Raw genomic sequence first — 23920 nt, 5'->3', positions numbered from 1 at the left:
TTAATAGGAATTACTCAGAAGAAGGAACATAGTCACTATTAACATGAAAATGTATTCACCCTTATTAGTAATAAGGGAAATGTAAATTAAAACCATACTGAGATACTATTTCATATGTACCAGATTGTCAAAAATTTTAAATGTCTGACATCAAGTGTTGGGGAGGTGTGGAGCTGCAGGAACTCGTACTCATATATTGCTGCTGGTAGGAGTATTAACCACTTTGAAGGAGGTTTGGCATTATTTGGGAAAGTTGAACTTCAGCATGTGTTTCAGTTACCTATTGCTTTAACAAACCACCCTAAAACTTAATGGTTTGAAATGACAGTGCTTTATTATTATTCACACTTCTCTGGGTTGACTGGGTTCTTCTGCTCTATATAGTATAAGTTGAAGTCATTCATATGGCTCCTTTTAGCTGGATTCTTGACTGGGGCTGAAACATCCTAAATGACCTCTTACCCTCCAGGGCCTCTCTCCCATGGCCTCTCATCAGTTGATAATCTGTCTCTCTTCTTTACAGCATAGCATTTGGCTTCCAGGAGAAAATGGAAACTACCAGCCATTTTATAGCATGGTCTTGGAAATTCCAGAATATCATTTCATCATATTCTATTGCTCAAAAAAGTCATAAGGTGAACCCAGACCCAAGGGGAAGGGGAAAATATACTCCTTCTCTTGATGGAAGGGATGCCAAAGGATTTGTGGTCATGTTTAATCTACAACTGTGTCCTGTAATCCGGCAGTTTCACCCGTAGGTGTATGCCCTAGAGAAACTCATGCACATGTGACTGGAAAAAGTGTACAAGATTATTTTTAGCACCATTGTTCATAATAGGAAAAAAAAACCTGGAAACGATCCCCAAAGTCCATAAACAGTAGAATGAATAAGTACTTTATAGTATGTTCATATGTGAAATATTGTATATTAATTAAAATAAGTGTAACTATTTGCACCAAGATATGGGTAAGTCTCCAAACCATGTTTTGTGAAAGAAGCAAGTCATAGGGTAACATATACTGTATGAATCTATTATATAAAATTCAACATTAGGCAAAAATTAAAGTTTATTGTTCAGATCATGGTTAGGCAAACTTTATCTGTAAAGGTCCAGATAGTAAATATTTTAGATTTCCTGGGCAAGAGGCAAAATTGGAGATATTATGTAGGTGTAAGAGATGTATCTATAACATCACATATAAGAGATGTATGTATAATGAGAGAAAACCAATTTCCACGGTATTTTTTAATTGGTGAAATTCAAAATAAGTACTTTTTTGGTAATACATATCTACTAATGACAAGAATGAAATTCTTTTCTGGGGAGAAGGAAGAGTGTGTTGGTTTCCTAGGGCTGCCGTAACAAAATACCACCAATTGAGTGGCTTTAAACAAATTTATTTTCTTAAAGTTCTGGAGGCTGGAAGTATGAAGTCCAGGTGTTAGCAGGGCCATGCTCTGATATTCTGGGTAGAATTCTTCCTTACCTCTTCCTAGCTTCTGGTGATAGCTGGCAGTCCTTGTGTTCTTAGCTTGTAGCTGCTTTGTTCCCGTCTCTGCCTCTGTCATCATGTGGTATCCTCCTTGTGTGTCTGTCTTTACATAGTCTTTCCTCCTCTTAAAGAGATAGCAGTCATATTGGATTAAGGATCCACCCTACTCCAGTGTGACCTCATTATAACTAATCACATCTGCAGCAACCCTGTTTCCAAATAAGGTCTCATTCGGGGGTACTGGAGGTTAAGACGTCAACATATCCTAACATTTTGGTAGATATAATTCAATCTGTGACAGGGAGGTACAATTGTATTTTGGTGAATACAGTTCAAGCCATAACAGGGAGATAATGTTTTGCTTAATTGGGGTTCAAAATTGGTGTTCCCTATCATCAAATTGATCATAAATGTTAATCTGTGAAAACGATTCTTCACTCTAGGACTATGCACAAAGCAGATGGAGGATTGGGTTTAGTCCTGGGCTTAGACATAGATATGTAAGTGTTAGGAATAGTAAAAAAAACAAGGGAATGAGTAATAATATTTAAAGTAGTTGTGAGAGGAGATTGGTTCAAGATGGTGGAGTAGAAGGACATGCGCTCACTCCCTCTTGGGAGAGCACTGGAATCACAACTACCTGCTGAATAATCATCGACAGGAAGACACTGGAAATCAACAAAAAAGATACTCCACATCCAAAGACAAAGGAGGAGCCGCAATGAGATGGTAGGAAGGGTGCAATCACAATAAAATCAAATCCCATAACTGCTGGGTGGGTGACTCACAAACTGGAGAATGATTATACCCCAGAAGTCCACCCACTTGAGTGAAGGTTCTGAGCCCCACGTCAGGCTTCCCAACCTGGGGGTCTGGCAACGAGAGGAGGAATTCCCAGAGAATTAAACTTTGAAGGCTAGTGGGATTTGATTGCAGGACTTCGACAGGACTGGGGGGAACAGAGACTCCACTCTTGGAGGGCACACACAAAGTAGTGTGCACACCAGGACCCGGCAGTAGGAGCAATGACCCCATAGGAGACTGAACCAGACCTACCTGCTAGTGTTGGAGGGTCTCCTGCAGAGGCAGGGGGCAGCTGTGACTCACTGCAGGGACGAGGACACTAGCAGTAGAAGTTCTGGGAAGTACACCCTGGCGTGAGCCCTCCGGGAGTGCGCCATTAGCCCCACCAAGGAGCCTGTGGGCTCTGGTGCTAGGTCGCCTCAGGCCAAACAACCAGTAGGGAGGGAACTCAACTGCACCCATCAGCAGACAAGTTTTACTGAGCTCTTCCTGCCAGGGCAATACCCAGCTCTACCCACCACCAGTTCCTTGCATCAGGAAGCTTGCACAACCCTCTTAGATAGCCTCATCCACCAGAGGGCAAACAGCATAAGCAAGAAGAACTACAATCCTGCAGCCTGTGGGAAAAAAAAAACACATTCACAGAAAGAAAAGATGAAAAGGCAGAGGACTAGGTACCAGATGAAGGAACAAGATAACCCCACCCCCCCACCAAAAAAACTAAATGAAGTGGAGATAGGCAACCATTCAGAATAATGATACTGAAGATGATCCAGGACCTTGGAAAAAGAATGGAGGCAAAGATTGAGAAGATGCAAGAAATGTTTAACAAAGACCTAGAAGAGTTAAAGAACAAACACCTAGAAGAATTAAAGAACAAACAGATGAACAACACAATAACTGAAATTAAAAATACACTAGAAGGAATCAATAGCAGAGTAACTGAGGCAGAAGAACAGATAAGTGACCTGAAAGACAGAATGGTAGAATTCACTGCCGCAGAACAGAATAAAGAAAAAAATGAAAATAAATGAAGCCCGCCTAAGAGACCTCTAGGACAACATTAAATGCACCAACATTCGCATTATAGGGGTCCCAGAAGGAGAAGAGAGAGAGAAAGGACCCGAGAAAATATTTGAAGAGATTATAGTCAAAAACTTCCCTAACATGGGAAAGAAAATAGCCACCCAAGTCCAGGAAGCGTGGAGAGTCCCAGGCAGGATAAACCCAAGGAGAAACACACTGAGACACATAGTAAACAAATTGATAAAAAAGACAAACATTATTAAAAGCAACAAGGGAAAAACAACAAATGACATACAAAGGAACTCCCATAAGGTTAACAGCTGATTTCTCAGCAGAAACTCTACAAGCCAGAAGGGAGTGGCACGATATTTAAAGTGATGAAAGGGAAGAACTGACAACCATGATTACTCTGGCAAGGATCTCATTCAGATTCGACCAAGAAATCAAAGCTTTGCAGACAAGCAAAAGCTAAGAGACTTCAGCACAGCACCACCAAACCAGCTCACAACAGATGCTAAAGGAACTTCTCTAATTGGAAAAAACAGAAGAAAAGGACCTACAAAAACTAACCCCAAACAGTTAAGAAAATGGTAATAGAAACATACATATTGATAGTTACCTTAAATGTGAATGGATTAAATGCTTCAACCAAAAGACACAGGCTTGCTGAATGGATACAAAAACAAGATCCATATATATGCTGTCTACAAGAGACCCACTTCAGACCTAGGGATACATACAGACTGAAAGTGAGGGGATGGAAAAAGATATTCCATGCAAATGGAAATCAAAAGAAAGCCAGAGTAGCAATACTCATATCAGATAAAATAGACTTTAAAATAAAGAATGTTACAAGGGACAAGGAAGGACACTACATAATGATCAAGGTATCAATCCAAGAAGAGGATATAACAATTAGAAATATATATGCACCCAACATAGGAGCACCTCAATACATAAGGCAACTGCTAACAACTATACAAGAGGAAATTGACAGTAACAATAATACTGGGGGACTTTAACACCTCACACCAATGGACAGATCATCCAAACAGAAAATTAATAAGGAAACACAAGCTTTAAATGACACAAGAGACCAGATAGATTTAACTGATATTTATAGGACATTCCATCTGAAAACAGCAAATTACAGTTTCTTTTCAAGTGCTCATGGAACACTCTCCAGCATAGATCACATCTTGGGTCACAAATCAAGCCTTGGTAAATTTAATAAAATTGAAATCATAACCAGCATCTTTTCCGACCACAACGCTATGAGATTAGAAATCAATTGCAAGGAAAAAAACGTAGAAAACACACACATGGAGGCTAAACAATACCTTACTCAATAATCAAGAGATCACTGAAGAAATCAAAGAGGAAATCAAAATTACCTAGAGACAAATGACAATGAAAACACGACGATGGAAAACCTATGGAATGCAGCAAAAGCAGTTCTCAGAGGGAAGTTTATAGCAATACAAACCTACCTCAAGAAACAAGAAAAATCTCAAACAATCTAACCTTACACCTAAAGGAACTAGAGAAAGAAGAACAAACAAAACCCAAAGTTAGTAGAAGGAAAGAAATCATAAATATCAGAGGAGAAATAAATGAAACAGAAAACAATAGCAAAGACCAATAAAAGTAAAAGATGGTTCTTTGAGAAGATAAACGAAATTGATAAACCTTTAGCCAGACTCTTCAAGAAAAAGAAGGAGAGGACTGAAATCAATAAAATTAGAATTGAAAAAGGAGAAGTTACAACAGACACCTCAGAAATACAAAGCATCCTAAGAGACTAGTACAAGCAACTCTATGTCAATAAAATGGATGACCTGGAAGAAATGGACAAATTCTTAGAAAGGTATAACCTTCCAAGACTGAACCAGGAAGAAATAGAAAATATGAACAGACCAATCACAAGTAATAAAATTGAAGCTGATTAAAAATCTTCCAACAAAAGTCCAGGACCAGATGGCTTCACAGGTGAATTATATCAAACATTTAGAGAAGAGCTAACACCCATCCTTCTCAAACTCTTCCAAAAAATTGCAGAACACTCCCAAACTCATTCTACGAAGCCACCATCACGCTGATACCAAAACCAGACAAAGATACTACAAAAAAAGAAAATTTGAGACCAATATCACTCATGAATATAGATACAAAAATCCTCAACAAAATACTAGCAAACAGAATCCAACAGCACATTAAAAGGATCATACGCCATGATCAAGTGGGATTTACCCCAGGGATGCAAGGATTCTTCAATATATGCAAATCAATCAATGTGATACACCATATTAACAAATTGAAGAATAAAAACCACATGATCATCTCAATAGATGCAGAAAAAGCTTTTGACAAAATTCAACACCCATTTATGATAAAAACTCTCCAGAAAGTGGGCATAGAGGGAACCTACTTCAACATGATAAAGGCCATATATGACAAACCCAGAGCAAACATCATTCTCAATGGTGAAAAACTGAAAGCATTTCCTCTATGATCAGGAACAAGACAAGGATGTCCACTCTCACCACTATTATTCAACATAGTTTTGGAAGTCCTAGCCACAGCAATCAGAGACAAAAAAGAAAAGGAATCCAAGTTGGAAAAGAAGTAAAACTGTCACTGTTTGCAGGTGACATGATACTATACATAGAGAGCCCTAAAGGTGCCACCAGAAAACTACTAGAGCTAATCAATGAATTTGGTAAGGTTGCAGGATACAAAATTAATGTGCAGAAATCTCGTGCATTCCTATACACTAACAACTAAAGATCAGAAGAGAAATTAAGGAAACAATCCCATTCACCACTGCAACAAAAAGAATAAAATACCTAGGAATAAATCTACCTAAGGAGGCCAAAGACCTGTACTCAGAAAACTATAAGACACTGATGAAAGAAAACAAAGATGACACAAACAGATGTAGAGATATGCCATGTTCTTGGATTGGAAGAATCAATATTGTAAAAATGACTATACTACCCAAAGCAATCTACAGATTCAATGCGATCCCTATCAAGCTACCAATGACATTTTTCACAGAACTAGAACAAAAAATGTTACAATTTGTATGGAAACACAAAAGACCCCAAATAGCCAAAGTAATCTTGAGAAAGAAAAACGGAGCTGGAGGCATCAGGCTCCCTTACTTCAGACTATACTACAAAGCTACAGTAATCAAGGCAGTATGGTACTGGCTCAAAAACAAATATAGATCAATGGAACAGGATAGAAAGCCCAGAGATAAACCCACGCACACATAGTCACCTTACCTTTGGCAAAGGAGGCAAGAATATACAATGGAGAGAAGACAGCCTCTTCAATAAGTGGTGCTGGGAAAACTGGACAGGTATATGTAAAAGAATGAAATTAGAACACTCCCTAACACCAGACACTTGTAGGACTTCCCTGGTGGCGCAGTGGTTAAGAATCCACCTGCCAATGCAGGGGACATGGGTTCAATCTCTGGTCTGGGAAGCTCCCACATGCCATGGAGCAACCAAGCCCGCGAGCGACAAGTACTGAGCCCGTGTGCCTAGAGCCCGTGCTCTGCAACAAGAGAAGCCACTGCAGTGAGAAGCCCGCGCACCACAGTGAAGATTAGCCCCACTCGCCGCAACTAGAGAAAGCCCATGCACAGCAACAAAGACCCAACACAGCCAGAAATAGGTAGATAAGTAAATTTATTTTTTAAAGTTAGCTCATTAAAAAAAAAAAAAAGACACATGTGCCCCAATGTTCTTTGCAGCGCTACAATTTGCCAGGTCATGGGGGCAACCTAAATGCCCATCAACAGATGAATGGATAAAGAAGATGTGGTACATATATACAATGGAATATTACTCAGCCATAAAAAGGAATAAAATTGGGTCATTTGTAGAGACGTGGCTGGACCTAGAGACTGTCATACAGAGTGAAGTAAGTCCGAAAGAGAAAAACAACTACCGTATATTAACGCATATACGTGGAATCTAGAAAAATGTTACAGATGAATCGGTTTGCAAGGCATAAATAGAGACACAGATGTAGAGAACAAACATATAGCCAAAGGGGGAAAGTGGAGTGGGGGTGATGGTGGTGGGATGAATTGGGAGATTGGGATTGACATAGATACACTAATATGTATAAAATAGATAACTAATATGAACCTGCTGTATAATAAATAAAAATAAAGTAGTTGTCACTTTGTGGGTCGGGAGGAAGAAGAAGGATAGTTAGAGAGGAATAGACAGGTGGCTTCTGGGGCGTTGGTAATATTCTATTTCTATTTCTTGGTATTTATCTTATTTTGTTCTTTAAACTATACACATTAGTTTATATGCTTTTTGTGTTTGCTATTTCACTAAAAATAGTTAACACCTCTGTCTCTTCCTCACTTCTCCACTCCCCTTCTTTCTTGCTAAACCATTTATTCCTTATTTTGAAATCCTCCCACTTTTACCTCTTAATTTGCTTCTAGAGTGTATTTCTCCAGATCTTGGCAAGAGCTTTATGTTCTTTTGTTAACAAGCCTACTTATCTGTTACCCCTGTCTTTGGTTACTGTCCCTTTTTCTCTTTGTCATTGTCACTTTTGCTGTCCTCTCCATCCTTCTCCTTAAACAAGCTTTTTATTTGCCTTTAGAAAGTAAACAAGAAAGTAGGTTTCCCTCACTGTTATCTGACTTTATACAGGTTTTCTTCTCATCTAACAACTGAATAATTAGAAGGTTAAAAGTTAAGGTGGGTAGATATAGAAAACTTAATGGACACAGAGAACTTTCCTCAGTACATTTGGATCACAGAATCTTTTGAACAATACCCTGAGTTCTTTGCCATCTTTCTACGTTTGTTTGTTTAACAGCATTACTGAGATGTAATTCACACACCACACAATTTACCCATTTAAAGTATACAATTAAGTGGTATACTATATTTTTTTAGTATATTCACAGAGTTGTGCAACTATTACCACAATCAATTTTAAAATATTTTCATCATCCCCAAAAGAAACCCCATACCCCTCAGCTGTCAACCCCCAAATCCCCCACCCCCAGTCCTAGGCAAACATTAATTCTTGTGTCTCTATAGGTTTGCCTGTTCTGGACATTTCATATAAATGGAATCATACAATATGAGGTCCTTTGTGACTCTTTCAACTAGCATAATGTTTTCAAGGTTCAACCATGTAGCATAGATCAGTACTTCACTCCTTTTTATTTCTGAATATATCCCATTGTATTATGTATATATCACATTTTATTTTTCCATTCATCAATTGATGGACATTTATGTTGTTTCCACTCTGGCTATTATAAGCAATGATGAGCATCTGTTAAAAAATTATTAGCTCTTACATAATTCCTTTTAAGTGGTATGTATTCATTGAAGAAAATTTGAAAAATCCTGAAGAATATAAAGAATATGATACAATTTATTCATAATCCCACCACTCAAAAATAAGCTCTTTTAAAAATTTTTTCAAGAATAAGCTTTGTGGGCTTCCCTGGTGGCGAAGTGGTTGAGAATCTGCCTGCCAATTCAGGGGACACAGGTTCGAGCCGTGGTCTGGGAAGATCCCACATGCCACGGAGCAACTAGGCCCGTGAGCCACAACTACTGAGCCTGCGCATCTGGAGCCTGTGCTCCGGAACAAGAGAGGCCGCGACAGTGAGAGGCCCGCGCACCGCGATGAGGAGTGGTCCCCGCTCGCCGCAACTGGAGAAAGCCCTCTCACAGAAACGAAGACCCAACACAGCCAAAAATAACTAAATAAAATAACTAAATAAATAAAATTTTAAAAAAAGTGTTAAAAAAAAAGAATAAGCTTTGTTAACACTTTTTCTGTCAGAAAAATACGTTTATGTAGTTTATTAATTCCTCATTTCTCTTTAAGATTTACTTCTCATTTGAGCAGATTTTGTTTGCCAAGTCATGGCAGATCTGGCCGCTGCAGTTGTAATAATTTGTAAATCATTGTACAATGGGAGTAAAGTAGAGTTATTAGCTATCAGATGGGGAGGGAGGAGGGTTTATAGAAAGTTTGATAGAGGAGGAAACATGTTTTGTGACTATGTGCATGAATTCCTGAAACTGGTAAGTAAATAAAAACATTGAGCTTTCTAATAAGGTCACATTTGTTCTGTTGTAGGAAGCTAGCAGGATGTACTGTCTTCATCACAGGCGCGAGCCGTGGCATTGGCAAAGCTATTGCTTTGAAAGCAGCAAAGGATGGAGCAAATATAGTCATTGCTGCAAAGACTGCCCAGGCACACCCCAAACTTGCAGGCACAATCTATACAGCTGCTGAAGAAAGTGAGTTTCAATACATAGAGAATTTGCTGGAAAGTTTAATTATATCTATCTGAAGTCTACCCTAAAAATAATTTTATCAGGTTAAAGAAATATTTTGTCACCTTACAGCAGTGTTTGGGAACCATTTTTCTCCCCAGCAGTTTTAAGTGATGGGAGAGACTCCCGTTAAATATCATGTCTCATGAGGGCAGTGGTTCTTGGATGGGAGCAGAGAGTAGAGGAGTGGAAGTAGAGGAAAGAATTTGAGAGGTGGATGGTGTGAACACTTTGAAAAAGTACTCCATGTTACTGTTCTCTGCATAATTCACAAGTCATTATTTTAATATTTGCAGTTCACAAATAGCTATTGAGTGCTTATATTCAAGGCACTGTGCCAGGAGTAATGACTTAAATTTCAGCTTCAGTTGATATTGCTAGTTTTGTTAGTTACGTTAATAGTATTGTGTTTATGCTAGGGGAATACATATGAAGAAATTATGAGTGAAATGATGCCTGAGGTTAGTTTTGAAATACACCAGCAAAAAACAAAATGGAATTGGGGTTAGATAAACAAATTAAATAACTGGCAAAACATTATCAATCATTGAAGATAGGAGATGGATTCATGATAGTTCATTATACATTCTTTATATTTTTGTAGATTTTTTGAAATTTTCCATAATAAAGGTCTTTTAAATTACCTTCCCCATTTTAATAGCATTTTAAAAACTTACCTTCCTTTTTGGTTTTTTAATAGAGTTGGCCTGGCTAGTCTGCAGCTGGATTCATCAGTCTGTCCTACTGTAGGGCAGAGTTGCTAGTAGTTATAAGACATAGTTATTTATATTGATTTTCTGAAAATGGGGTATTTTTTCTTTTCACTCTTGTGTCAGAGGTTTGATATTGATGAAAGGTTTAATATTTGAATGCTTTAATGTTTCTTTGTTTATCCTTTGTAGTCAAAGCAGCTGGAGGAAAGGCCTTGCCATGTGTTGTTGATGTGAGAGATGAACAACAAATCAGCAGTGCAGTGGAGAAAGCAGTTGAGAAATTTGGAGGTACAGCCTTCATTCTGAAATAATTATTGAATATTGGTAAAGTATAGGTGTAACTATAATTTTATATTTAATTTTCTTTTGATTATTTTTTACTGAGTCTTTTTGAGTGTAACCAGAAATGGGTATTTATTCATATAGAAGCACAGCTTAAAATCATCTGATGACTAATTGAATAATTATTAAAAATCATTTTTTTCTCATTTTTTTTACATCTTTATTGGAGTATAATTGCTTTACAATGGTATGTTAGTTTCTGCTTTATAACAAAGTGAATCAGTTATACATATATATATGTTCCCATATCTCCTCCCTCTTGAGTCTCCCTCCCTCCCACCCTCCCTATCCCACCCCTCTAGGCGGTCATGAAGCACTGAGCTGATCTCCCTGTGCTATGCGGCTGCTTCCCACTAGCTATCTACCTTACATTTGGTAGTGTATATATGTCCATGCCTCTCTCTCCCTTTGTCACAGCTTACCCTTCCCCCTTCCCATATCCGCAAGTCCATTCTCTAGTAGGTCTGTGTCTTTATTCCTGTCTTACCCCTAGGTTCTTCATGACATTTTTTTTTTCTTAAATTCCATATATATGTGTTAGCATACGGTATTTGTCTCTCTCTTTCTGACTTACTTCACTCTGTATGACAGACTCTAGGTCTATCCACCTCATTACAAACAGCTCAATTTCGTTTCTTTTTATGGCTGAGTAATATTCCATTGTATATATGTGCCACATCTTCTTTATCCATTCATCCGATGATGGGCTCTTAGGTTGTTTCCATCTCCGGGCTATTGTAAATAGTGCTGCAATGAACATTTTGGTACATGACTCTTTTTGAATTATGGTTTTCTCAGGGTATATGCCCAGTAGTGGGATTGCTGGGTCATATGGTAGTTCTATTTGTAGTTTTTTAAGGGACCTCCCTACTGTTCTCCATAGTGGCTGTATCAATTCACATTCCCACCAGCAGTGCAAGAGTGTTCCATTTTCTCCATACCCTCTCCAGCATTTATTGTTTCTAGATTTTTTGATGATGGCCATTCTGACTGGTGTGAGATGATATCTCATTGTAGTTTTGATTTGCATTTCTCTAATGATTAATGATGTTGAGCATTCTTTCATGTGTTTGTTGGCAATCTGTATATCTTCTTTGGAGAAATGTCTAGGTCTTCTGCCCATTTTTGGATTGGGTTGTTTGTTATTGAGCTGCATGAGCTGCTTGTAAATTTTGGAAATTAATCCTTTGTCAGTTGCTTCATTTGCAAATATTTTCTCCCATTCTGAGGGTTGTCTTTTGGTCTTGTTTATGGTTTCCTTTGCTGTGCAAAAGCTTTGAAGTTTCATTAGGTCCTATTTGTTTATTTTTGCTTTTATTTCCGTTTCTCTGGGAGGTGGGTCAAAAAGGATCTTGCTGTGATTTATGTCATAGAGTGTTCTGCCTATGTTTTCCTAAGAGTTTGATAGTGTCTGGCCTTACATTTAGGTCTTTAATCCATCTTGAGCTTATTTTTGTGTATGGTGTTAGGGAGTGATCTAATCTCATACTTTTACATGTACTTGTCCAGTTTTCCCAGCACCACTTATTGAAGAGGCTGTCCTTTCTCCACTGTACATTCCTACCTCCTTTATCAAAGATAAGGTGACCATATGTGTGTGGGTTTATCTCTGGGCTTTCTATCCTGTTCCATTGATCTATCTTTCTGTTTTTGTGCCAGTACCATACTGTCTTGATTACTCTAGCTTTGTAGTATAGTCTGAAGTCCGGGAGCCTGATCCTCCAGCTCCGTTTTTCTTTCTCAAGATTGCTTTGGCTATTCGGGGTCTTTTGTGTTTCCACAGAAATTGTGAAATCTTTTGTTCTAGTTCTGTGAAAAATGCCAGTGGTAGTTTGATAGGGAGTGCATTGAATCTGTACATTGCTTTGGGTAGTAGAGTCATTTTCACAATGTTGATTCTTCCAGTCCAAGAACATGGCATATCTCTCCATCTATTTGTATCATCTTTAATTTTTTCATCAGTGTCTTATAATTTTCTGCATACAGGTCTTTTGTCTCCTAAGGTAGGTTTATTCCTAGCTATTTTATTCGTTTTGTTGCAGTGGTAAATGGGAGTGTTTTCTTGATTTCACTTTCAGATTTTTCATCATTAGTGTATAGGAATGCCAGAGATTTCTGTGCATTACTTTTGTATCCTGCTACTTTACCAAATTCATTGATTAGCTCTAGTAGTTTTCTGGTAGCATCTTTAGGATTCTCTATATATGGTATCATGTCATCTGCAAACAGTGACAGCTTTACTTCTTCTTTTCTGATTTGGATTCCTTTTATTTCCTTTTCTTCTCTGATTTCTGTGGCTAAAACTTCCAAAACTATGTTGAATAAGAGTGGTGAGAATGGGCAAGCTTGTCTTGTTCCTGATCTTAGTGGAAATGCTTTCAGTTTTTCACCATTGAGGACAATGTTGGCTGTGGGTTTGTCATATATGGCCTTTATTATGTTGAGGAAAGTTCCCTCTATGCCTACCTTCTGCAGGGTTTTTATAATAAAAGGGTGCTGAATTTTGTCAAAAGCTTTCTCTGCATCTGTTGAGATGATCATATGGTTTTTCTCCTTAAATTTGTTAATATGGTTTATCACGTTGATTGATTTGCGTATATTCAAGAATCCTTGCATTCCTGGAATAAACCCCACTTGATCATGGTGTATGATCCTTTTAATGTGCTGTTGAATTCTGTTTGCTAGTATTTTGTTGAGGAGTTTTGCATCTATGTTCATCAGTGATATTGTCCTGTAGTTTGCTTTCTTTGTGGCATCCTTATCTGGTTTTGGTATCAGGGTGATGGTGGCCTCGTAGAATGAGTTTGGGAGTGTTCCTCCCTCTGCTATATTTTGGAAGAGTTTGAAGAGGATAGGTGTTAGCTCTTCTCTAAATGTTTGATAGAATTTGCCTGTGAAGCCATCTGGTCCTGGGCTTTTGTTTGTTGGAAGATTTTTAATCCCAGTCTCAATTTCAGTGCCTGTGATTGGTCTGTTCATATTTTCTATTTCTTCCTGATTCAGTCTTGGCAGGTTTTGCATTTCTAAAAATTTGTCCATTTCTTCCAGGTTGTCCATTTTATTGGCATAGAGTTGCTTGTAGTAATCTCTCATGATCTTTTGTATTTCTGCAGTGTCAGTTCTTACTTCTCCTTTTTCATTTCTAATTCTATTGATTAGAGTCTTCTCCCTTTTTGTCTTGATGAGTCTGGCTAATGGTTTATCAATTTTGTTTATCCTCTCAAAGAACCAGCTTTAGTTTTATTGATCTGTGCTATCGTTTACTTCATTTCTTTTTCATTTATTTCTGATCTGATCTTTATGATTTCTTTCCTTCTGCTAACTTTGGGGTTTTTTTGTTCTTCTTTCTCTAATTGCTTTAGGTGCAAGTTTAGGTTGTTTATTCGAGATGTTTCCTGTTTCTTGAGGTAAGATTGTATTGCTATAAACTTCCCTCTGAGAACTGCTTTTGCTGCATCCCATAGGTTTTGGGTCATCGTGTCTCCATTGTCATTTGTTTCTAGGTATTTTTTGATTTCCTCTTTGATTTCTTCTGTGATCACTTCGTTATTAAGTAGTGTATTGTTTAGCCTCCATGTGTTTGTATTTTTTACAGATCTTTTCCTGTAATTGATATCTAGTCTCATAGCATTGTGATGGGAAAAGATATTGATACAGTTTCAATTATCTTAAATTTACCAAGGCTTGATTTGTGACCCAAGATATGATCTATCCTGGAGAATGTTCCATGAGCACTTAAGAAAAATGTGTATTCTGTTGTTTTTGAATGGAATGTCCTATAAATATCAATTAAGTCAATCTTGTTTTTGTATCATTTAAAGCTTGTGTTTCCTTATTTATTTTCATTTTGGATGATCTGTCCATTGGTGAAAGTGGGGTGTTAAAGTCCCCTACTATGAATATGTTACTGTTGATTTCCCCTTTTATGGCTGTTAGTATTTGCCTTCTGTATTGAGGTGCTCCTATGTTGGGTGCATAAATATTTACAATTGTTAAATCTTCTTCTTGGATCAATCCCATGATCATTATGTAGTGTCCTTCTTTGTCTCTTCTAATAGTCTTTATTTTAAAGTCTATTTTGTCTGATATGAGAATTGCTACTCCAGCTTTCTTTTGGTTTCCATTTGCATGGAATATCTTTTTCCATCCCCTTACTTTCAGTCTGTATGTGTCTCTAGGTCTGAAGTGGGTCTCTTGTAGACAGCATATATATGGGTCTTGTTTTTGTATCCATTCAGCCAATCTGTGTCTTTTGATGGGAGCATTTAATCCATTAACATTTAAGGTAATTATCAAGATGTATGTTCCTATTCCCATTTTCTTAATTGGTTTGGATTTGTTATTGTAGGTCTTCTCCTTCTCTTGTGTTTCTTGCCTAGACAAGTTCCTTTAGCATTTGTTGTAAAGTTGGTTTGGTGGTGCTGAATTCTCTTAACTTCTGCTTGTCTGTAAAGGTTTTAATTTCTCTGTTGAATCTGAATGAGATCCTTGCTGGGTAGAGTAATCTTGGTTGCAGGTTTTTCTCCTTCATCACTTTAAATATGTCCTGCCAGTCCCTTCTGGCTTGCAGAGTTTCTGCTGAAAGATCAGCTGTTCACCTTATGGGGATTCCTTTGTGTGTTATTTGTCGTTTTTCCCTTGCTGCTTTTAATATGTTTTCTTTGTATTTACTTTTGACAGTTTGATTAATATGTGTCCTGGCGTGTTTCTCCTTGGATTTAACCTGTATGGGACTCTCTGTGCTTCCGGGACGTGATTAACTATTTCCTTTCCCATATTAGGGAAGTTTTCAGCTATAATCTCTTCAAATATTTTCTCAGCCCCTTTCTTTTTCTCTTCTTCTTCTGGAACCCCTATAATTCGAATGTTGGTGCGTTTAATGTTGTCCCAGAGGTCTCTGAGACTGTCCTCAGTTCTTTTCATTCTTTTTCTTTATTCTGCTCTGCAGTAGTTATTTCCACTATTTTATCTTCCAGGTCACTTATCCGTTCTTCTGCCTCAGTTATTCTGCTATTGATCCCATCTAGAGTATTTTTAATTTCATTTATTGTGTTGTTCATTGTTGCTTGTTTCATCTTTAGTTCTTCTAGGTCCTTGTTAAATGTTTCTTGCATTTTGTCTATTCTATTTCCAAGATTTTGGATCATCTTTACTATCATTATTCTGAGTTCTTTTTCAGGTAGACTGCCTATTTCCTCTTCATTTGTTAGGTCTGGTGGGTTTTTATCTTGCTCCTTCATCTGCTGTGTGTTTTTCTGTCTTCTCATTTTGCTTATCTTACTGTGTTTGGGGTCTCCTTTTTGCAGGCTGCAGGTTCATAGTTCCCGTTGTTTTTGGTGTCTGTCCCCAGTGGCTATAGTTAGTTCAGTGGGTTGTGTAGGCTTCCTATTGGAGGGGACTAGTGCCTGTGTTCTGGTGGATGAGGCTGGATCTTGTCTTTCTGGTGGGCAGGTCCACGTCTGGTGTTGTGTTTTGGGGTGTCTGTGGACTTACTATGATTTTAGGCAGCCTCTCTTCTAATGGGTGGGGTTGTGTTCCTCTCTTGCTAGTTGTTTGGCATAGGGTATCCAGCACTGTAGCTTGCTGTTTGTTGAGTGAAGCTGGGTGCTGGTGTTGAGATGGAGATCTCTGGGAGTTTTTTGCCATTTGATATTATGTGGAGATGGGAGGTATCTTGTGGACCAGTGTCCTGAAGTTGGCTCTCCCACCTCAGAGGCACAGCACTGACTCCTGGCTGCAGCACCAAGAGCCTTTGATCCACACGGCTCAGAATAAAAGGGAGAAGAAGAAGAAAGAAAGAAAGAAAGAGAGAGAGAGAGAGAGGAAGGAAGAAGAAAGAGAATGGGAACAAGGAAGGAAGGAATAGAATAAAATAAAATAAAGTAACAAAATAAAGTTATTAAAATAAAAAATAATTATTAAGAGAAAAAAAATTTTTTAAAGAAAAAAAAACCAAAACGGATGGATAGAACCCTAGGACAAATGGTGAAAGCAAGCTGTACAGACAAAATCTCACACAGAAGCATACACATACACACTCACAAAGAGAGGAAAAGGGGAAAAATAAATCTTGCTCTCAACGTCCACCTCCTCAATTTGGGATGATTCGTTGTCTATTCATGTATTCCACAGATGCAGGGTATATCAAGTTGATTGTGGAGCTTTAATCCGATGCTTCTGAGGCTCTGGGAGAGATTTCCCTTTCTCTTCTTTGTTTGCACAGCTCCCGGGGCTCAGCTTTGGATTTGGCCCCGCCTCTGCGTGTAGGTCGCCGGAGGGCATCTGTTCTTTGCTCAGACAGGATGGGGTTAAAGGAGCAGCTGCTTTGGGGGCTCTGGCTAACTCAGTTTGGGGGGAGGGAGGGGTGCGAATGCGGGGCGAGCCTGCGGCGGCAGAGGCCAGCGCGATGTTGCACCAGCCTGAGGCGCGCCGTGCGTTCTCCCGGGGAAGTTGTCCCTGGATCCCGGGACCCTGGCAGTGGCGGGCTGCACAGGCTCCCCGGAAGGGAGGTGTGGATAGTGACCTGTGCTTGCACACAGGCTTCTTGGTGGCGGCAGCAAAAGCCTTAGCGTCTTATGTCCGTCTCTGGGGTCTGTGCTGTTAGCCGCGGCTCGCCTCCATCTCTGGAGCTCCTTTAAGCAGCGCTCTTAATCCCCTCTCCTCGCGCACCAGGAAACAAAGAGGGACGAAAAAGTCTCTTGCCTCTTCGGCAGGTCCAGACTTTTCCCGGACTCCCTCCCGGCTAGCCGTGGCGCACTAACCCCCTGCAGGCTGTGTTCACGCCGCCAACCCCAGTCCTCTCCTTGCGCTCCTACCGAAGCCCGAGCCTCAGCTCCCAGCCCCGCCCGCCCCGCCCGGAGAGCCGGCAAGCCTCTCGGGCTGGTGAGTGCCGGTCGGCCCTGATCCTCTGTGTGGGAATCTCTCCACTTTGCCCTCCGCACCCCTGTTGCTGTGCTCTCCTCCGAGGCTCCGAAGCTTTCCCCCTCTGCCACCCGCAGTCTCCGCCCGCGAAGGGGCTTCCTAGTGTGTGGAAACTTTTCCTCCTTCACAGCTCCCTCCCACTGGTGCAGGTCCCGTCCCTATTCTTTTGTCTCTGTTTATTCTTTTTTCTTTTGCCCTACCCAGGTACGTGGGGAGTTTCTTGCCTTTTGGGAGGTCTGAGGTCTTCTGCCAGCATTCAGTAGGTGTTCTGTAGGAGTTGTTCCACGTGTGGATGTATTTCTGGTGTATCTGTGGGGAGGAAGGTGATCTCCGTGTCTTACTCTTCCGCCATCTTCCCGATTCCCCTAAAAATCATTTTGGATAGTATAACAAATTTACCATCCAAAATAAAGTTAAGACCTTGACAATAACATACATCAAGCCAAGTGGTTCCCCAGATCCCATCCACTTGTCTCTCCCCAGTTTATGTAACCATCATTTGATGACTTTTTAATATTTATTGAATAAAGTGCAGATAACCTATTGGCATTCAAGATCTTTCACATTCTGGTGTTAACAGACTTGTTTTGGTTTCATCTTTCTTCTCCACCCCTATGTAAACTCCCTACTTCAGCCAAAATTGTTTACATCCATTTCCTTACCTTTAATTTTTTTTGTCTCTCAGCTTTTGCTGTTCCTATTCCTGAGGCTCCTCCAGTGCCCACTCCTCCACCTCTGATCATTCCTGAAATGTTCCCTTCTTTGTCTTTTGAAATCCTACCTTTTGTGCTTTAATCTCATCTCCTTCACGAAGCCAGTTTCCTGACTATGCCAACCAATCAGAAGTGTACATTTTTCTTTCTCTGAACTCCAAAAACATTCCTTTGATCCTCATCTTGTACGACTTCAGATCTTAGTATTTCTTTTTTGTCCCCAATTGGTTCATAAGCTGCTAGAAGGCAAGTGTTGAGAGTTGAACTGAGACTTTGATGGCATTATAGCAAGGCACGTAGCCATGTCCAGATCCTGCCCTATTACCACTCTCTCCCTATAATATTCCAGAGACTGTATGTACATACAAAGGATATTGCCCAATGGGAAACAAGGTTAATGCTTTATTGTTAGCAAGGCTCTTGCTTATAACTCCCAGTGTGGAGTGCTGTGTTATTCAGGACTGGAGCACAAAACTTTGGCTCAAATGGGGCCTCTTCTTTTAAATCCAAAATCTTACTCCTGATTGGCAGCCTTTCCCAAAGTAATGTGAATGCCCATGAGAGAAGAGGAGAGAGAATGCAAAATTACTGGGTATTTTTTTTTTTTTCCTTACTGATCGGGCTGCAAATATGAAAGAGGAAGGAAGGATGCCACATTCATGTGCAGAACCTTTTATCTAAAATGACTTCACCTACTAGTGAAAGTGAGCAATTAGTGCCAATTAGGACTTAACCTAATTAGTTTAGCCATTCATTTTTAGGGAGGAATTAAGGGATAAGGTGGGTGAGGGTGGAAGACTGGAGCTTTTCCTTTCTCTGTATTCATCCAGTTTTAGTTCTTTCTGTTGATCCATTGGGTTTTTCAACTGAGGGCAAGTTTATCCTTCTTGGAGAATGAAATCATCAGAATATTAGGGAGAGCTGCTACCAGCTTTGTCTGAGCCCTTTCTCGATCTTTATTTCTGTCCTGTAGTTCTGTTAGAGAACATCAGCAGTTCAGCTGTTGTCTGGTATTGTCCCAAGAAACCTCTGAAATGAGTCAAGATGGACATTAGTTAAAGATACTCAAGACCATACTATATAGGCCCCCAATTCACCCCCCCCATTTATTATTTTTTTAATTTAATTATTTTAAACTTATAAAAAAAATTTTTATTTTTTGACTGTGTTGGGTGTTCGTTGCTGCACGCAGGCTTTCTCTAGTTGCGGCGAGCGGGGGCACTACTCTTTGTTGTGGTGCACGGGCTTCTCATTGCAGTGGCTTCTCTTGTTGCACAGCACAGGCTCTAGGCACGTGGGCTTCAGTAGTTGCAGCACATGGACTCAGTAGTTGCGCCCTACAGCATGCGGGATTCAGTAGTTATGGCTCACGGGCTCTAGAGCACAGGCTCGGTAGTTGTGGTGCACAAGCTTAGCTGCTTCACGGCATGTGGGGTCTTCCTGGGCCAGGGTTCGAACCCGTGTCCCCTGCATTGGCAGGCGGATTCTTAACCGCTGTGCCAACAGGGAAGTCTCCCCTTTTATTTTCATTTGTATTTTTAAAATTTTATTTTTCTTAATTGAAGTATAGTTGATTTACAAAGTTGTGCCAATCTCTGCTGTCCAGCAAAGTGACTGAGTTATACACATGTATACATTCTTTTTTTTAATATTCTTTTCCATTGTGGTTTATCACAGAATATTGACTATAGTTCCCTGTGCTATACAGTAGGACCTTGTTGTTTATCCATCTTGTATATAATAGTTTTCACCCACCTTTTAACTTCCCGTCTTGAATTCTAGCTGCATTGTCTAATCTGGTTCACCAGAAAGAGTTACACATTACGTACTAATGACATCATAGTCCAAAAATTTGTTACTGAGTGTCAAAATGTGAAGCAGCTCCACTTTCCAGAGTTGGGATCCTCCAGAATAAACTGAAGTCTCACAAATTGATTTCTTCTCCTATTGTTGCCACAGAATTTAAAGAGCCACACTGAAATCTTTTTCTTGGAAGAATTAAGACCCAGAAATATCTCCTCTCCAATTTTCTAACTCTATTTTGTCCCAGCCAAGGAGGTTCACTCAGGTGCATGGATGGTCTGCATTTTTTTAGCCACTGTAGCTTAGATTGTCTTCCATTGAACCTGGTGTCATTCCTTCAGCATCTTCAATGTTGGATTAATTCAACTTTGTCTATCATGTGATGTCCTTTTCCAGGAGTAGACAGAGAAAACAGTAAGGACAAAAGCAAATCTTGGTTTTTGTTTCTTTAGAAGTCAGTGGATCCATATTATTGATTTGGGCTTCATGTCCTAGAACTTAGCTCAGTTGCTAGAAATCTTCAATTAAGAAGGTATGCTTTTCATATCTTTGGGGAAAAAAAATCTCCCAATGTATTTTGCTACCTGTTGTTGAGATGGGCATCTGAAACACTTCTTTTTTTAAAAAATTAATTAATTTTATTTTTGTCTGCGTTGGGTCTTAGCTGTGTGTGGGCTTTCTTTTTTTTTTTTTGAGGTACGCGGGCCTCTCACTGTCGTGGCCTCTCCCGTTGCGGAGCACAGGCTCCGGACGCGCAGGCCCAGCGGCCATGGCTCACGGGCCCAGCCGCTCCGCGGCACGTGGGATCTTCCCAGACCGGGGCACGAACCTGTGTCCCCTGCATTGGCAGACGGACGCTCAACCACTGCACCACCAGGGAAGCCCGGCTTTCTTTATTTGCAGCGAGCAGGGGCTACTCTTTGTTGTAGTGCCTGGGCTTCTCATTGCCGTGGTTTCTCTTGTTGTGGAGCACCGGCTCTAGGCACGCGGGCTTTAGTAGTTGTGGCATGCGGTCTCAGTACCCGTGGCTCGCGGGCTCTAGAGTGCAGGCTCAGTAGTTGTGGCGCATGGGCTTAGTTGCTCCACGGCATGTGGGATCTTCCTGGACCAGGGTTCAAACCCGTGTCCCCTGCCTTGGCAGGCGGATTCTTAACCACTGCGCCACCAGGGAAGCCCTGAAACCTTTCTATCTTCTTGCTAAATTTACAAATTGGTGGTGGAGTTACCTTTATTTTGGAATCTATCCTAACATTTCCTTCCCTCCTCCTTAGGATCCACTTTGATGTATTTAAAGTGTTTTGCTTTCCATTTGCCCATTAACTTCTGCTTTTCTGGGATAACAATGCAGAATCTTAATTTTTAATTCTTCAGTGAGCTCTGTTCAGCATCTCAGCTTCTGCTGTCTCCTAATCGGGATGGCTGCCACATTTATGAGATGATTCATAGCCTGCTCTTTTTTTCCTCTGTGTTTTTTTTCCACAGATCTCCCAAGTCTTTATATTTTGCTCGTTTGGTTTTAGTTCCATACTGTGGTTGCTACTGATATGGTCTGGTTTGGAGTTTTGTAGGCCTTTGAAGTCCGCCTTTTAGGGAACACTCTACCTTTGCCCTGATATTTCTCTCTGCTGGGGAATTATCCCTAACAAAGTCCTGCACAGTGGATGGTGCTTTCTGACCTGTGCCCTGGGGGGCCTCTGCCACATGGTACTCCCTATCACCTTGCCTTCCCTCATCTTCAGAGTGTTTCAGGCCTTGAGTAAATTATGCTATTTCATAAACCACAGATGTAATCTTTCCTGCCACCTTTTTCTTCTGCAGCAGGCATACATATATGCCTTTTCTTTATCATTTCCCACCATCGTTCCCTGATCCATTTTAATTTGGCCCATCTGAGTTCAGAAATTTTAAGATATCTCTTAATTGGACCCAGTTTTTTTTCTCTTTATCACTGGCAAGTCAAATAGAGTTTTCCCAGTCAGTATATCTTCATTACTCATCTACTTTCTTTTGCTTTTGGGCCCAGATGTTTGCTCTGCTAACATAGCTGTCACTTATTATCACATAGTGGGAGATGAAGTTGATAAAGGTTGGATTTGTCGAAGGAATCCATTGATTGGATCAACCCTCATTAGCTTCATCGCCTTAATTAGGGTAATTCTACACAGGTGGTTTGCACACCCATCAGTCCAGCATCTCACCCAGACCCACACTCAATTTGCTTTGCTCCCACCTGGCTTTTTCTTTAGTGAATATTATCTTCCTTGTCTCTTAGGCCATAGCAGCATGCCTTATACAGAGTAGCCTCTCAGTGATTATGTCTTAGTGATGAGATTGAGCAATATCTAGTTTTGTGAATTGAGAAGCATGTCCTGGATTTAAAAATTCCTCTCACTGGTCTTTGCCACTTATGAAGGCAAACCATCATCATTTTGTTTATTCTGGAAAGCTGGTAGTCACAGGACGTGAAACTTGTCCAATATATACAGGTGATTTACTTGAGTTTGAGTTTTGTTATAACGAAGATACAAAATGTAATATAGTTGAATCCAAAGTTATTCTAAAGGACACGTTTTAAGAAAACATTAGTAGTGCTAACTCTGTGCTAAAGAATATGGAAATTGTGGAATGAGGAATGAGGACGTGATCAAAATTTTATAATGTTACTATAAATGAAGAAAGGGAGCTTATGACTAATATGTTGTAAGTATAATAACCTTATTTAAACCATTTCCCACATATTGTGAGAGAGGGACAAAGCAAAGTTAAGATAATAAAAGACGTTTAAGGCAACAGTCTAACCCCAGCAGTAGAAATTGTCATATATCTATTTGATAGAATATTAAATGCTCTTTAGAAAGAATGGATGCAGCTAGAGATGATCATACTAAGTGAAATAAGTCAGAAAGAGACAAATACCATATGATATTACTTATATGTGGAGTCTAAAATATGACACAAATGAACTTATCTACGAAACAGAAACAGACTCACAGACATAGAGAACAGACCTGTGGTTGCCAAGGGGGAGGGGGATGGGGGAGGGATAGATGGGGAGTTTGGGATTAGTAGATGCAAGCTATTACATATATTGAATAGAATGCATAAACAACAAGGTCCAACTGTATCGCACAGGGAACTATATTCAGTATCCTGAAATAAACTATAATGGAAAAGAATATAAAAAAGAATGTATATATATCTATAACTGAGTCACTTTGCTGTACAGCAGAAATTAACACAACATTGTAAATCAGCTGTACTTCAATTTAAAGGAAAAGAATTATGAAGGCCATGTAGAAATGCAGAAATGTGTTTGAGATGCTTTTGTATTTTACCATTTTCATTTAACATTGTTTAAGCTTGTAACCATAAATGTTACATATGGATAAGGACTGGATAGAATATGCAGAAATAATCATTATTCTAAATTTATTTTGTGTATAAGTTACCAAAACAAACCTGATCTATTTTCATGATTTGCCTGGAATTTAAACTCTAGGTCATTTCTCTTTTCCCAGTTCCCAAGACCAGAAAGGAGCTCTTCCATTTAAGTAAGGGCCTTTGAGACGAGGGAGACCGGTGTGCTTGGAAGGGAGACAGGCCTTGGAAAGATGATGGGGGGGGGGTGGGAAACTTTAAGGAAATTGACCTAAGGTTCTTGGATACAAGGAGGGAAGACCAGGAAGAGAACAGATAAGGACGGGAGCTACAAACCACTAAGGACTAAGCTTCCTTGCAGTTTCCTGTGGAGCCCTGATTA

General features: G+C 39.7%; 1 protein-coding gene across 2 annotated transcripts in view; it reads left to right on the top strand.

Moving 5' to 3' along the window:
• The window catches only part of HSDL2 (hydroxysteroid dehydrogenase like 2), an 85738-nt gene that overhangs the window by 6458 nt on the left and 55360 nt on the right, over positions 1–23920 (top strand). For both annotated transcript variants that reach the window (XM_082843457.1, XM_082843456.1), the window contains exons 2-3: positions 9469–9632; positions 10571–10669. In XM_082843457.1, coding sequence (XP_082699583.1) covers positions 9469–9632; positions 10571–10669 — 263 coding nt within the window. The remainder of the gene's footprint in view (positions 1–9468; positions 9633–10570; positions 10670–23920) is intronic.

The sequence above is a fragment of the Leucopleurus acutus genome, assembly GCF_964270905.1.
Source record: "Leucopleurus acutus genome assembly, chromosome: 7".
In the NCBI taxonomy this organism is placed as follows: domain Eukaryota; kingdom Metazoa; phylum Chordata; class Mammalia; order Artiodactyla; family Delphinidae; genus Leucopleurus; species Leucopleurus acutus.
Note: the sequence above shows the minus strand (reverse complement) of the source record. Positions and strands in the feature narration are given on the sequence as shown.